Raw genomic sequence first — 13,284 nt, forward strand, 5'->3', positions numbered from 1 at the left:
CGCAAGCCTCTCCTCCTCCCGCTTGCGCATCCGCGTGTGAAGGCTTTGCACCGGCATCTACAGCTTGGCCCTGACTTCGAACCGGTCGACGCCAAGCCTGCTCACGTCTGCACTCAGCGGCAGCCCGAGCATCATCTCGGCGACGACGCGCCCGCCGCCGGGCGCCTGCGTGATCCCCCACGGCCCCATGGCCGTGTTGATCGTGATGGTCGGGTCTGCCCGGGACAGGGGACCGATGATGGGCTCGCGGTCGGGTGCGACGGGGCGGTAGCAGAACTGCAAGAGCAAGCCACACCCAGCAGGTCAGTCTTCCGAGTGGAAAGAGACGGCCAAAGAGTCGGGAATGGGCGACGCACCTGCTCCTTCTCGATAATTGCACCATTCTCCTCCTTCAACAAGGCGCTCACAGCTCCTGCTGCGCGCTTCAGTCGCCCGACAAGCCTCTGGTCGATCATGTCCTTGACCTCGTCGACCCTCGGCGGCAGCTTGTTCGGCAGCCCGCTCGGCTCCTGATTGCGCGTCTCGGGGATCGTGTTCTCGCCCGCGACAAATACCAGCCCGTTGACGCGCGTGAAGAGCTCCGGTGCGCGCGTGAACCCCTCGGCCTTCTCCTCGTCCGTGAGCCCGCGCGCGAGGCCCGACGTCGACGCATGCACGCCCCCGACGGCGCCCGAGATGCCGGCAAAGACGGCCTGGGCGGGGAGCGCGTGTGGTGCGCCGGGGAGGGGGACAAAGTCCTTCAGGGCGGGGCGAATCAGGAGCGAGTGGCCCGGGAGGTTCGTGAGCGGGATCGGGGGCAGGCCGAGCGTTGCGCACACTGCGGCAGACCAGGGGCCCGCGGCGATGCACAGGCGGTCAAAGGGGACGCGGCGGTGCGAAGAGGGCGACTTGACGAGGAGGTGCCGCCGCGGCGACGGTGCGAGAGACGACGGGAGGAAGGCGGAGGCGGCGCGCGAGACGGGGCTGGCGCAGAGGATGGCGAGCGACTCGCCAAAGACGGTCGAGAAGCGGTCGGCGTACGCCGTAGACAGGTGTCGGTACAGGAAGCGGCAGAACTGCGCCGGGTCGCTGCAACGCGATGCTTCTCGTCAATCCGCCGCCTCGAGAGCACGCCGAGCGTCAGCACGAGTGTACGCACATCTGTCCGACCCCGCCGTCCGTGTCGAGCACCTCCTTCTCGCCCTCGACCCACTCTCCCGGCGTGCTCGCGTCCGTCCTTCCCTCCTTCTTCCCGCCCGGCAGCGTCCGATACTTGCTGCGGTCCTCTCCCGGCCCTCCCACGTTGAGCCCGACCGCGCCACACTCCCTCCACCCCCACCGTTCAAGCCCGCCAAACTCGCGCGCAAGCTCGACATGCAACCGCCAGCTGAGCCGTGCGAGCGCCTGCGACGGCGGTTCGTGCCACGCGGGCCCGCACGCGATGAACCCGCCGCTGTAGGACGACGCACCGCCGGCGACCTGCTGCGCGGGCGAGTTCTCGACGAGCGTGACCCGCGCAGAGGGAGAGAGGCGCAGCGTGTAAAAGGCCGTGCACAGCCCGACGATACCGCTGCCGAGAACGACGACCTCAAGTGCGTCTCCAGACATGGCGCACGATGTAACCTGCACAGCGTAGAGAGGACGAGCAGGTACAGGACAACTCGAGCTGATGAAGGGCGCGGAAGCAATCGTGGGGGCGAGCGGCGGTGCCCCCGAGTGCCGCGCCTACGCGACCCGATGATCTCCCTCGCAAGTCTCGGCGCAGTGCAGGACGATGACGACGCGAAGAACTGCGATTACAACAAGTGGGACGACCAGACACACATGACCTGCACTCAGTCCATCGACATGCGGAAGCGATTTCGCCCAGAGTACGGCATCATGTCGCTCGTCGCTGTTTCGTACGCGTATGGCGTATCGTACGGCACTTCGTCAAACTCGCCCTCGTCCTTGGCGCGCGCACCGAGCGGCGGTGTGGGCTTGAGCTCGAGCGTCGAGTCGGACCGGAGGTGCTCGCGGCTGATCACTGCGGGTGAGCGAGCGGATCAGCGCGACTTGAATTGCTGAATGGCGGCGACGCAAACGCACTGTGGTCCTTGAGTCCACGGCCAAAGTTGCGGTAGCAGATCACAACCGAGAATGTCGTGAGGACGAGGACGGTGAGGCAGAGAGCGGCTGTGCGAGAGGAGCGTAAGCTGCAGATCAACTCGTGCCCATGAGGACTGTTGAACCGCACCGAAGACCGTCAGAGACTTGAAGACGAGGCGGTAGTCCCGCTCGCGGTCCCGGTATACAATCACCAGCTGCGCCAGCACGGTTGTTGGTCAGAGGGGTAGGACTCGAAAATGCAGATGACGGAGCGCACTTTGTAGATGAAGTACCCCATCGCGACTGCACATCCCGTCACGAAGCCCCAGAACCCCGCCCGGTGCTCGAGCTTGACCGAGAAGTAGCCGAGGAGGAGGACGAAGAGCGCGAGGGGAAGAGCGGCGACGGTGATCCAGCGCTGCATGGACAAGCGAGTCAGAGCTGGGCGACGCATGGAAGTTGCACCGAGCGTACCTCTGCAGACGTTTGCGTGGGGACGAGGAAGACGAGCTGGAGCAGGAAGGCGATGAAAAAGAAGAAGTCTGGACACACGATGGAGATCGATATCAGCGGAAGCTGATTCAAGGCAGCGGTGCCATTGGTCGCAAGGGCAGCTCACCAAACTTGAGCAGGCACAAGAAGACCTGGAAATGCGCATAGCTCTTGCGAATGCGGCGGTCGGCGCCGAGCGTCTTGAACACGCTCCAGCCAAACTCCTTGTAGATGCTGTACACGCCCAGCAGGTATGTCGCCTCGGTAATCGAGATCATGCTGTGCGCGACTTCATCAGATCAGTAGCTGTCTTTGCGGGCTCGCGAGCGTGAGTGCTCACACCGGGATGAACCAGATGAGCACGCGCAAGTAGCCGCTGAGTAGCTCGCGAATCTCGTGGATCTGGGGTGTGCGTTATCTGGTCAGCTATGATCAACTCGGGGGCTGTTGTAGGAGAGGTAGGCGCACCTGGATCGCAGCATACGCGAGGAAGAGCGTGTTGAAGATGAGGAGGGCGATGACCTGGATAAAGTTCTTGGCGACGAGGGCGTCGACGGCCAGGACCAGCTGGGTCACGTGTGCGAGGACGAATCTGGGTGTGCGAGGCAAGCGAGGTCATTACGACTGCGCTGCCCTTTGCGACGGCCAGACAGCCGGTCCATTCCTGAGCGGTGCGATCCCGACTGGCTAGCCCTACGTCCGGATCCGGCAGCGCGACTCACAGTCCCAAGTAGACGGGTAGCACGCTGCGCTCGTCCTTGACGAGAATCGTCTGCCACAGGCGGTCGGCATACTCGTTAAGCGTCAGCCCGACAATGACCGTGTCGACGAGCGTCTCGAGCGCGGTCGCCGAGAGCCACGCGATGGTCGCAGGCGTGCGCGGCAGGACAGAAGAGAGGCGCACACGCCAGCGCGGGGCGGGGCCGGACGAGGGCGACATCGCTGGGCGGAAGAAGGCGAAGGCCAAGGGCGAGTTGAACGAGTGTACGAAGGTCGGCGGGGCGGCAGGTCGTGGTCCTCTACTTTCGGTCGAGGTGTACACCGAGCTGCAGGCGCTGTTCCTGCTGGCTGAGGTCTTGCGCGGATGCCGAGCTAAGCAGAGCAGCGGACAAAGCGGAGCGTGCGGGAGAGGCGAGGCGGGAGGGCGGGAGGGCGACGAAGCGAGTGTGCAGGGACGACCAGCGTGTGCACCCAAACAGACAGCACTGCAGCAGCTCAACCGCGTCGAAAGCGAGAGGCAGCGCTCGTTCGCAGCCAGGCCTCATCGTTGCGCGCGCCGAGACGCCAAGTCGACGCGTCCTCTCTCTCGCCTCTCACGGCAGACCGCAGGCTGAAACGACACTTCTAGGGTTGCACTCCGACTGGTCTATCTCTTATGCACACGGCTCTCCATCGACCCAACGTTGGCGCTCCTCTTCAGTCCCACTTGTCGAGCTTCATCGTCCCCTTCTCCTCCAGGTTCAAGTGCATCTTGAACGCGTTCCGGAGCATGTGCGGCTCGTGCCCCGCGCCCTTCTTCAGGCACTCGTGCAGCGCCCGCTCGTGGTACTCGAGCAGCTGGTCCCGGTAGTCCGGGTGCGCGCACTGCTTGATGATGACGGGCGCGCGCTGCCGCGGGCTCAGCCCGCGCACGTCGGCGAGGCCCTGGTCTGTCACGATCACGTCGAGGTCGTGCTCGGCTGCGAGATGGTCGAGGAGAGTCAGCTCGTTGGAGCGGAAGCGAGGCCAAGGTGGCCGAGGGAACGCACTCTGGTCAACGTGAGTCGCGAAAGGAACAATGGTCGAGATGCCCGTCGGATCCGTCTTGGATGGGCGGCTGACAAGCGAGGCAAGCGTCAGTCCCCTTAACAGGCTCGCGAGGGCAAAGGCGGGGGTCGACGCACGCGGAAGGAGTGTGCATGATGGACAAGTACGCGTTGCGGAGGAAGTCGGCGCTGCCTGTCATCCGCACACAACGTCAGCCCGATTGCTGGAGACAATCCTGAGTGAGACAAGGGAGACTCACCGCCGATGCCGTTGAGCATGCGCGACCCGAGCGCGTTGGTCGAGTTGGCGTGCGCATACATGTCGATCTCGAGCGGCGTGTTCATCGCAATGACTGCGCGCATGTACACATGAGCACTAAGATCTTTGCTCGCATGGGAAAGCAAGATACGCACCGCCGAGGCGGCGGATGACTTCGGGCGAGTTGGCCGTCTGCTGCGGGCGGAGCAGGAGCTTGTCGAAGTACTGGTCCCAGTTGGCGTAAAAGTGCTTGAACATCTCGGGCGAGAACCGGATCGACCTGCGTGTGCGCGCACACGAGTTCCCACCGTCAGCTCATCGAAGGGGTGCACGAGCGAGCGTGGAGAAGGACTCACGTCGCGGTCGCAAAGTCGAGCTTGCCGCTGTCCAGTAGCGGGAGGAACGTGTCCTGCAGGACCTCGGTCCACACCTGCATGCGCTCAAACTTGCTCTCCGCAAGCCCGCCAATGATCGAGTTGGCGACGTTGCCAATCCCGCTCTGCAGCGGGCGCAGGTTTTTGGGCATCCGCCCCGCAGCGACCTCGTCTTCGAAGAAGTGGACGAGGTGCTGCGCGATCCGCTTCGACTCGGGCGTCTCGGGCGCGTTCTTGCCCGTGTTGTCGGGCTTGTCCGTCTCGACGATGGCAACGACGCGCTCCGGGTCCACCGGGATCGAGATCTTGCCGATGCGGTCTGCGCAGTGCGTCACGAGGTAAGGCAGTCGGTTTGGCGGCGCGAGCGACTCGTTGATGTCGTGCAGGCCCTTGAACGACGGGAGCGACGTGTTGACCTCGATGATGATCTGCCAGTGAACAATTCGGTGAGTGCGGCCTGGGTTTCCTGATCACAAGATCCTCCGCACCTTGTCAGCTGAGGCAACGATCTCGGGCGACGCGCCCACCGAAGCGCCGGGGACGATGCTGCCGTCCTCGAGAATCTCGGTCGCCTCGACGATGGCCCAGTCGAGCGGCTTGCGCGGGTCCCCGCCCTTCTTCCCCAGCGAGTAGTACCCGTACGTCAAGTCTTGCGCAAACATGGACAAATGCTTGTCGGCAAAGTCGATGCGGCCGTCGTTGATGCCCTTGGAGATGGCCTTGCCGACCTGGTGCGGGAAGCGGCGCTCAATCATGTTGTTGTTGGCCCACCGCTCCTCGACTTCGGGACCCGTCGAAGCCCCCACTGCAGACCAACCTTGTGTGAGCTCGCCGGCATTGTGCCAAGTTGAGCGGAAGGAGACTACGGACCAAAGAGCGAGAAGCGGAGCTGCCCCTGGAGGTCGTTCTTCTCGACATGCTCTGCCAGTGCAAGAGGCGTCTCCTTGGGGTACCTGCGGGCGCGTAGACCATTTCGAGGTGAGCGAGAGGGAGAAAGCCGAGGGAAGATGCGAGGTGGGGCGGGGTCGCAGGCGGACTGACCCTACGCCTGTGAAGCTGCGGGAAGGGAGGCGGGGCGTCAGTAGGTGTGTACTGGGGGCTGCGCCCTCACCACCAAGCCCCTGGGCGGTGTGGACGCGCGGAAACGCTGAGAAGGTCGCGTCGGGATCGCCATGACGGCGTCGAGTGAGGGGGAGTCAGCGCACCCGCTCCAACCAATGTAGTCGCCATTCTTGCTGCACACGGGAGCAAGGAGTCAGCCCGCACCACAGGTCCTTGCGCGAGTGGGAGAGGAGACGTACAATTCGCCGACGAGCGTCTTGGGATCGCGGATTTTCGACAGGTAGCTCGCGCGGGCGACGCGGGAGCGCAGGGCCGCAGACGCCTGTGCACTAGAGAAGCAGACTCTCGAGGGAAGCATTGCCTTCGACCGAGGGGGAAAGCGCAGAGAAGGAGGAGGAGCCATAAAGGCGGTGCACCGCCTCGAACGAACAAGTCGGGGCTTCCCGGCCCACGCAGAGCCAGGTGCACGTGCAATGCGTCGATTGCAGCTAGCCCAACCAACCGAGCGCGCGAAAAAGGCGTGGAGGCGCGCGCAAAACCTGGCCGAACCACGGCGCACCCAGTTCTCCTCGGACAACGCTCGCACGCCCACGACTCACAGGACAGTGGAGAGGCCAGCATTGCAGCATGGTCTATTAGTTCAACCGTGGTCACACGAAGGACCACACCGACACCTCGCCCCATTCCCACACTTTGTCCACCTCGAGCCCGCCTTTCCGCGCAAGGTCGAAGAACGCATCGTCGCCCTCCGTGCGGCGCTTGTACGCGATCAAAGCACGCGCGAATATCTTCTCTGCTGAATTGGTCGAGGCGGGACGGCGGAGGAAGGAGAGCAGCGTCGAGAGAAGGACGTCGTGCGAAGAAGGGTTGTAGAGGATGTCGGCGCCGAGCAGCGTCAGCGCCGTCTCTCCGTTCCCTTTCGCGCCTCGCCGCGTGCCCGCGTCACCGCTTTGTAGCGCCTTGTCAACCTGCTCGGCCGACAGCGCGCCCCACTCGAGCACCTTTGCCTCGACGCCCCCTGCCTCCTCCTCCATTCCGCACCCGTTCGCCCGCAAGTTCTCCACCAGCGTGCTCTCGACCGTCGTCTCGACATCCGTAGCCGCGACGCTCGTACCCGCGCCGGCGTCGGCGGAAGACAGCCGCCATGCGGTCATCGACGCGAGCGCGCAGCCGGCGCCGAGCTCGACTATGCGAAGGCGCGGGCGCTTAGTCGCCTGGTCGGGCGCGAGAGTGCGGGACTTCTTTGCTGCGGGCGGGCTGTCGAGAGAGGAGGAGGAGGGCGCGGCAGGCGCGGAGAGAGGGTGCGACGGATCGAGCGCCGAGGGGTTGAGGGAGAGGTAGGCGGAGAGGCCGACGGCGCAGTCCCACAAACGCTGGCCTGTCGAGTTGTTCAAGCCGGGGCGCTCGACGATGGTGACTTGGGCCGGTAGCGGCGGAGGGGAAGAAATGGATTCGGACAGGTGGGTGTTGTCGACGACGGGAGGAGGTAGGTGGATCGTGCGGAGTGTCGTCTGGACTGCAGCGGTCAATCCCGATCAGGAAGGAAAACAGAACTTTGCTGAAGATAGCGCGGCGCTTGATCGGCGCGAGACGGGCGACCTACCCTTTTCCGCTGCGACCCTCGCCTCCTTGCCCTCGAGCTTGACCTCCATTGCCCCACTCGCCACGGGAAGCATAACATATCGCTTCCCATCCCACGTTTCGGTCTCGACCTGCCGCTCTTCGCCGATGAGGCTGCGAATGCGGGCGGTTGCAGCCGTCGACGTCGACGCCGGCGCTGCTGAAGAGTCGGAGACGGCAGAGAGGCGGAAGCCGAGCGGTTCGGGGGGCTGAGCACCGGGGAGAGAGGGGGGAGCAAAGGACAGGACGAGCTTGAGAGGGTGGAACGGCCCGCGTGCGGGTGAGAAGGTGAATGAGACGGCGTTATTGGGCTTTGGCGCGCGCGAAGACCCGTCAAGAGAAAGCGAGATGCCCGCGGGAGGCTCTAGCGTGTTTGAAGTCACGAGCTCGAGCTTGACTATAAAGGGGAAGATCAGCAGAGTTGAGAGAGGCCAGCTAGAGAGGGGCATACGGTCAAGCGAGTCGAATTCGAGGTCCGTCCCGTAGTCATCGGTCACGGCGACCGCCAATTCGACTGCAGGGGAGCTCTCAGCAGTGTTTTCGAGGCGCAGGGCGGGCTGCACGGACCTGGGACGGCGACAGGCTGCTTCTGAGCCAGAGGGAGCGAGACGAAAGCGGGCGGGAGGCGGATCAAGCGGAGGCGGCCGAGCCTGAAACTGTCGTCGTGTGTGAGTTCCTGCATGCTCGTCTGCGCCCCTCTCGCGCGCTCTCGCGGGAGCAAGCAGTGTCGTCGACGGCGAAGAGGAGCGACGAGGCGGTGCTGCTCTCTCCGACTCCCTATTCCGCGCACTCAAGCAGTACAGCCACAATGGTCGTGCGTGGACATCTGGCCAGTCCACACAGCCTGTCCCAGCATTCACACGCTGTCCCCGCAGAAACTCGCCGTCCAGATCAAGGCCACCCTCGAGGCCGTCGATAACCGCACGTCCTTGCTCTCATACAGCGCTGCAGGGCAGACAGGGACCAGCACGCTGACGAGACTCACCCTATGCAACAGTCAAGCCCGTCGGAGAGGACTTTACCTTCATGTTCAAGGTCAAGTGCTCGTCCTGCCGCGAGGAGCACCCCAACTGGGTCGGCGTAACGCCCACCGTAAGCTCTCTTTCCCTTCCTGTATGCTCACACAGGGTTACTGATGTCCCGGCCGACCCGCAGGAGACGCACGAGATCAGCGGGTCGCGCGGAGAGGCCAACCTCGTCTGGCGCTGCACGCTCTGTAAGAAGGAGAACAACATCAGTGCGTCGCCTTTCAGGCTCAGGTGACTCTCTCCAGAGCTCCAGCTGACTGAAGGCCGCACTTCCCGCACGGCAGACTTTGACGACTCGTTCAAGCGCGCCTCGGCGGCCTACACGCTCGACGACTCGGACAACCAGCGGTGGGGCACGCTCGCCGTCGTCGAGTGCCGCGGGTGCGAGGTCGTCGACTTTGACCCCAAGGGCGAGTGGGCGTGCGTTGGCGCAGAGAGCGGGACCAAGTTTGACGAGGTTGAGCTGAGCAACGACGAGCCAGAGTGGACCGACTATGACGAGAAGGTGCGCATCGCTCTCTCGCTCAATCAGTCCGTCTTCTGACGCATCCCTTGACTCGTTTCGTGTCTACAGGCCGGCGCATCTGTGTCCGTTATGGAGCTCGAGACGCGCATCACGCGCGCATAGACCGCTGGACGTCCTTCCCTTTCCTGTAAACAGCGCTTCCGAGCAGCATCGGGCGCTGCCGAAGAGACAGAAGAGAGCACAATGCGGTGTATGCAGGGCGAAAGTAAGGACAAAGTACCGAACAACAGAGCAGAAGAGGTTGTGCATGCACACCAACCAGTCCAACAACTCGACTCAGAACTGGAACCCCGACGGCGGTCGCGGCGTCGCCTCGGCCTCTACCTCCTCGCTCAGCGCGCTGTCGAACGAGTTGTCCCCGTGCGACTCTCCCTCGCCTCGATCAATGACCGACCCCTCCGCCTCGAAGCTCTCGTCTCCAACCTCTCCCGGCGCCTCCTCCTCCTCGTCCGGCGCAGCCCCGTTCCCCACGCCGCCCCACCATCCCTCCCCAACCGCGCCCTCCCTCCCAAGCTCGGGACTCGCAAACCCGTTCGGTGCCTGCGCCGCGAGGAGCGCCGCCGTCGCCGCGGGCAGCGGCGCATGCCCCGACTGGGCTTTCGCCGCGTCCCACACGGCGAAAAAGTCGTCGGGGAGGACGGGCGCGAACGCCGGGGTGCTTGGAGCAGAGGCGGGAGAGGGAGAGGGCGAGGGCGAGGCGCCGGTCGAGGGCGCGAGAGACGAGAGCGACAGGCGCGAAGACGAGCGCGGCATGGCGTCCGCTTCGGAGCTGACGTGCCGAGACGGGTGCGGCGAAGGCGCGAACGGACCAAAGGCATCGGGCTGGTCAAAGTGGATGAGCATGTCGCTCGAGGACGGGACCGCGAACGGGAGCTGCCGGGTGCGACGAGTGAGCCGGGAACCTCGGGCCGAACTGCATAACCAAGAGAGAGGCGCGCACCATGAAGCGCGAGTTGAGCAGCTCGGTGACGGGCTCCGGCGCCGCCGGCGGCGCGTACGCTGCGTAGTTGCCCGGCTCGCGGAACACCTCGTCAATCGCGCGCGCAACCTCGCTCCTTGCGCTCGCGGCGGCGTCCTGCGGCTCGGCCGCGCCCGCGCGTCCAGCGCCGTTCGGTGCGCTCTCGCCCGCAACGGTGGTCGCCGCGCGCGAGGATCCGGCCGAGGCGTGCTGGCGCGCCGAGCGGTTGCGCTCCCACTGCTTCTGGATCTGGACGAGGTACTGCACGCAGTCTTCGTCCATGCGGTTCTCGTCGACCTCGTAGCGGTAGTCGCGCACGGCACGGCGGAGTTGCAGCGGGTTGAGCGCGCGCAGGCTCTGCACCGTCCCGATCAGGCCGTCGATCGACGACTCGGACGATAGGCACTGCAGCCACTGCAAGAGCTGGTTCAGCGGCGTGAAGTGCACCGAGACCATCCTGGTGGGGAGCCGGTTTGCGCGAGCCCAGTCCTCGAGGTTTGATGCGTTGAGGCGGATCTGCATCGCACGCGAGCGGCACAGGTACTTGCGCTGTTGCTAGCAAGTGGATCAGAGCAGCTCAATGAGAGGTCCTCCGACTGGGACCCAAGACGCACCTGGTTTAGCAAGCGGTTGAACACCTCGCACGCGATCCAGTAAAACAGCTGCGAGAACGCCTGCACGATGATGGCGGGCGGGATCTCGTAGATCTGGAGCACAAACAGCGTCGACGACAGGAGCGCCGTGATGCTCCTCGGCGTCGCCTCGTGCACGGGGATTGTGCTCGCCGAGACGATGCGCGCCGCCGATGCGGCGGCGGCCGATGTCGGGCCCACGCGCGGAGGAGAAGCCGTGTCGCCCGCGACAACGACGCTCGCGCCGGATGATCCGCCCGCGTCGGAAAAGAGGCTCATGGCGCTCGTTGAGCTGCGGATGCTCCCCTTCTTGGCGCGCCCTGTCAGCTTCTTGACAAAGCGCGTTGACGCCCACTCGTCCTCGAACGCGACGTCCTCGAAGCCGGGGAGCGCTTCGTGCTCGAGCAGCGCGGCTTCGAGGACGCGGTCGATCCGCCGCTCGGCGTCGCGGATGACAAAGACGAAGATCTCATTGACGAGATCTTGGAAGTGCGTCTGGTAATCGGTCGTGGCGGGCGCGAGATTGGGCTCTTTGCGGAGGTAGTAGAGGAAGAGGAGGCAGTTGGAAAGCCAGAAGGCGCAGACGGACATGTCATCGGGGCGGTTCTGCGGAAGGCGCCAAGATCAGCTCGCTTTGCGCCATGAGCAGGGGACGAGGTTATGCGTACGTGGACGGCGGCCTCTATTCGCTCGAGCGCGCCAAAGACGAGCTCTTCGAAGAGCTCCTGCCCGCCAAAGTAGTGCGCGTATCGTGCGCACAGGAAAAGCACGTTAGCGGGGATGACGCGGTACTTGCGCGTGCGGACGGGCTTGATCGTCGAGATAATGACGTCGAGGAGGGCAGGGACTTCGGGAAGGGAGAAGACGAGCATCTGGTCCGGGAGGCAGCGGTCCCAGACGAAGGGGTTGGGGATGCCCTCGTCGCCGTCGAGTGCATCATCGTCCTGTGGCGGCGATGCGGGTGAGCATTCGAGATTCGGCGTACAGGGTGCGAAACAGACGCACCATTCTTCGCGAGTCCTCCCCGAGCCCAAGCATCCCAAAGTCGACCTCAAGATTCCTCGCGCTGTCCATCCCAAGCTGCACCCGCTGCATCGCCTCCTTGTCCCGCTCGGCGTCGTCCTCCCGTTCCCGCTGTTCGGCCCAGCTCGCCGCCGCCTCGCTCGTCATGCTCACACGCGACGCTGGCCGCCCGTTCGGCCCGAAGAGTGCGTCAGTCCTTCCTACACCGTTCGCGGCACCACCCTCTGCCGCAGCATTCTCCGCTCCTTCCTCCACCTCCTCCTCCTCGGCGCGTCTCAGCGCCCTCTCGCGCTCGAGCGCGGCCTCCCACGCCGATTTGAGCACCTCGCGCATGGCGGCGCTCTCGCGTCCAGGCTTGACGAGGTCGCGCGGCGTGAGACCCTTGTGCGACGCGAGCAGAGGCGATGCGCGGTGATTCAGAAGGTAGGATGCGATCGGGATGTCGTTGTTCTGCACGGCCCAGTGGAGCGGGGTCCAGCCGGCTGCGTCGCGCCTTCGTCAGTCACAAGCTCGCTTCGACGGTAGGCTGCAGCGAAAGGACGCACCTCGGTCACCCTGATTGACCTTGACGCCGCTCTCGACGAGCACGCGCACAGCTTCCGCGTGCCCAAGCGCGACGCACGTCCCCAACGCAGTGTTGCCGTCGTCGTCGGTCGCCTCCAGGTCGATCCACTTGCGCGGCGCTGAGTCGGGGAGCGCGATCGCGGCAGCGCCGTAGCCGTCTGCGCCGTCATCGTCGTCGTATTCGCGCGCCTTACCCGCCTGCCGTGCGGACAATCCGCCGTTTCGCTTAGCGGGACCGCCCAGCCCGAGTCCGATGCTGTCAATGCTGCCATTGCTGTTGTTGAGCGTTGCAGCGTTCAAGGAGAAGCGGCGAGCGGCTGCGGCGTTCTCGAGGTGCGACAGGGCCGGGTCGGGCGGGAGCGAGAGGAGGTACTCCAGCGTGTCTGCGTTGCCGGCCGAGGCGGCGCGGAGGTAGACGCTGGTGAAAAACCTGCGCTTGTCGTCTGCGGAAAGAGGCGAGTCTGCGGCGAGATAGGGCTGGAGATGCGAGGGGAGCCTGCAACAGCGCGCGCGGTCACGGCGATCAGGCAGCGTAGGGTGCGAGCAGTGCGTCAGTGGCATGAGCAGCATCCCAATCACTCCAGACGGACGCACGGCGGGCAGGGGAGGAGCGAGAGGACGATGCGGAGGTCGTTGGACGACGACACAAACGGGACCGCGGCGGGCTTTGGCGGGACTGCAGGGCCGGGCGAGGCGAAGCTCGCCAGGCTCGGACTCGTGCTCGACCGGGGCGGGCCCTGCGTGCGCTGTGCGAGCGAGGGCAGCGTCGGGCTGCGCTCGAGGGGTGTCGCAGGCAGCGGGGGCAGCGGCGGGCTGGGCAGGTCGAGCGGCATCGCACTCGGCACTGCACGCACGAGCTCGCACGCCCAGCAGCGCGGGAATTGGAGCGGAAAGCGCGGACAGAGTCGAAGCGAAGACGGACGCGCCCCACCTC

General features: G+C 65.0%; 6 protein-coding genes across 6 annotated transcripts; 1 reads left to right on the top strand and 5 right to left on the bottom strand.

Annotated features, from left to right (window-relative positions):
• Positions 1 to 57: 57 nt before the first annotated feature.
• On the bottom strand, positions 58 to 1,587 carry JCM10292_006212 (NAD(P)/FAD-dependent oxidoreductase; the record flags this gene model as incomplete). Its single annotated transcript, XM_076647137.1, has 3 exons — positions 58 to 276; positions 357 to 1,068; positions 1,139 to 1,587. 3 exons carry the CDS (start codon positions 1,585 to 1,587, stop codon positions 58 to 60), a joined length of 1,380 nt encoding a protein of 459 aa, XP_076507475.1.
• A 227-nt stretch (positions 1,588 to 1,814) lies between these two features.
• JCM10292_006213 (uncharacterized protein) lies at positions 1,815 to 3,499 on the bottom strand (the record flags this gene model as incomplete). Its single annotated transcript, XM_076647138.1, has 9 exons — positions 1,815 to 2,005; positions 2,068 to 2,154; positions 2,216 to 2,282; positions 2,345 to 2,485; positions 2,542 to 2,609; positions 2,687 to 2,838; positions 2,900 to 2,961; positions 3,028 to 3,151; positions 3,282 to 3,499. The coding sequence occupies 9 exons, from the start codon at positions 3,497 to 3,499 to the stop codon at positions 1,815 to 1,817; spliced, it is 1,110 nt and encodes a 369-aa protein (XP_076507476.1).
• A 476-nt stretch (positions 3,500 to 3,975) lies between these two features.
• ACH1 (acetyl-CoA hydrolase) lies at positions 3,976 to 6,357 on the bottom strand (the record flags this gene model as incomplete). The annotated part of the gene is made up of 11 exons (XM_076647139.1): positions 3,976 to 4,238; positions 4,308 to 4,375; positions 4,443 to 4,497; positions 4,565 to 4,657; positions 4,719 to 4,843; positions 4,920 to 5,365; positions 5,426 to 5,742; positions 5,808 to 5,890; positions 5,979 to 5,993; positions 6,143 to 6,172; positions 6,239 to 6,357. 11 exons carry the CDS (start codon positions 6,355 to 6,357, stop codon positions 3,976 to 3,978), a joined length of 1,614 nt encoding a protein of 537 aa, XP_076507477.1.
• Positions 6,358 to 6,649: 292 nt separating this feature from the next.
• On the bottom strand, positions 6,650 to 8,301 carry JCM10292_006215 (uncharacterized protein; the record flags this gene model as incomplete). Its single annotated transcript, XM_076647140.1, has 4 exons — positions 6,650 to 7,515; positions 7,603 to 8,016; positions 8,071 to 8,133; positions 8,187 to 8,301. 4 exons carry the CDS (start codon positions 8,299 to 8,301, stop codon positions 6,650 to 6,652), a joined length of 1,458 nt encoding a protein of 485 aa, XP_076507478.1.
• Positions 8,302 to 8,427: 126 nt separating this feature from the next.
• JCM10292_006216 (uncharacterized protein) lies at positions 8,428 to 9,275 on the top strand (the record flags this gene model as incomplete). The annotated part of the gene is made up of 6 exons (XM_076647141.1): positions 8,428 to 8,433; positions 8,495 to 8,540; positions 8,617 to 8,711; positions 8,775 to 8,856; positions 8,932 to 9,152; positions 9,222 to 9,275. 6 exons carry the CDS (start codon positions 8,428 to 8,430, stop codon positions 9,273 to 9,275), a joined length of 504 nt encoding a protein of 167 aa, XP_076507479.1.
• Positions 9,276 to 9,449: 174 nt separating this feature from the next.
• JCM10292_006217 (uncharacterized protein) lies at positions 9,450 to 13,183 on the bottom strand (the record flags this gene model as incomplete). Its single annotated transcript, XM_076647142.1, has 7 exons — positions 9,450 to 10,046; positions 10,114 to 10,686; positions 10,746 to 11,369; positions 11,432 to 11,707; positions 11,769 to 12,268; positions 12,332 to 12,846; positions 12,945 to 13,183. The coding sequence occupies 7 exons, from the start codon at positions 13,181 to 13,183 to the stop codon at positions 9,450 to 9,452; spliced, it is 3,324 nt and encodes a 1,107-aa protein (XP_076507480.1).
• Positions 13,184 to 13,284: the final 101 nt, after the last annotated feature.

This window comes from Rhodotorula paludigena (assembly GCF_050403205.1).
Source record: "Rhodotorula paludigena JCM10292 DNA, Rt_paludigena_JCM10292v1_ctg7, whole genome shotgun sequence".
NCBI classification, from domain to species: domain Eukaryota; kingdom Fungi; phylum Basidiomycota; class Microbotryomycetes; order Sporidiobolales; family Sporidiobolaceae; genus Rhodotorula; species Rhodotorula paludigena.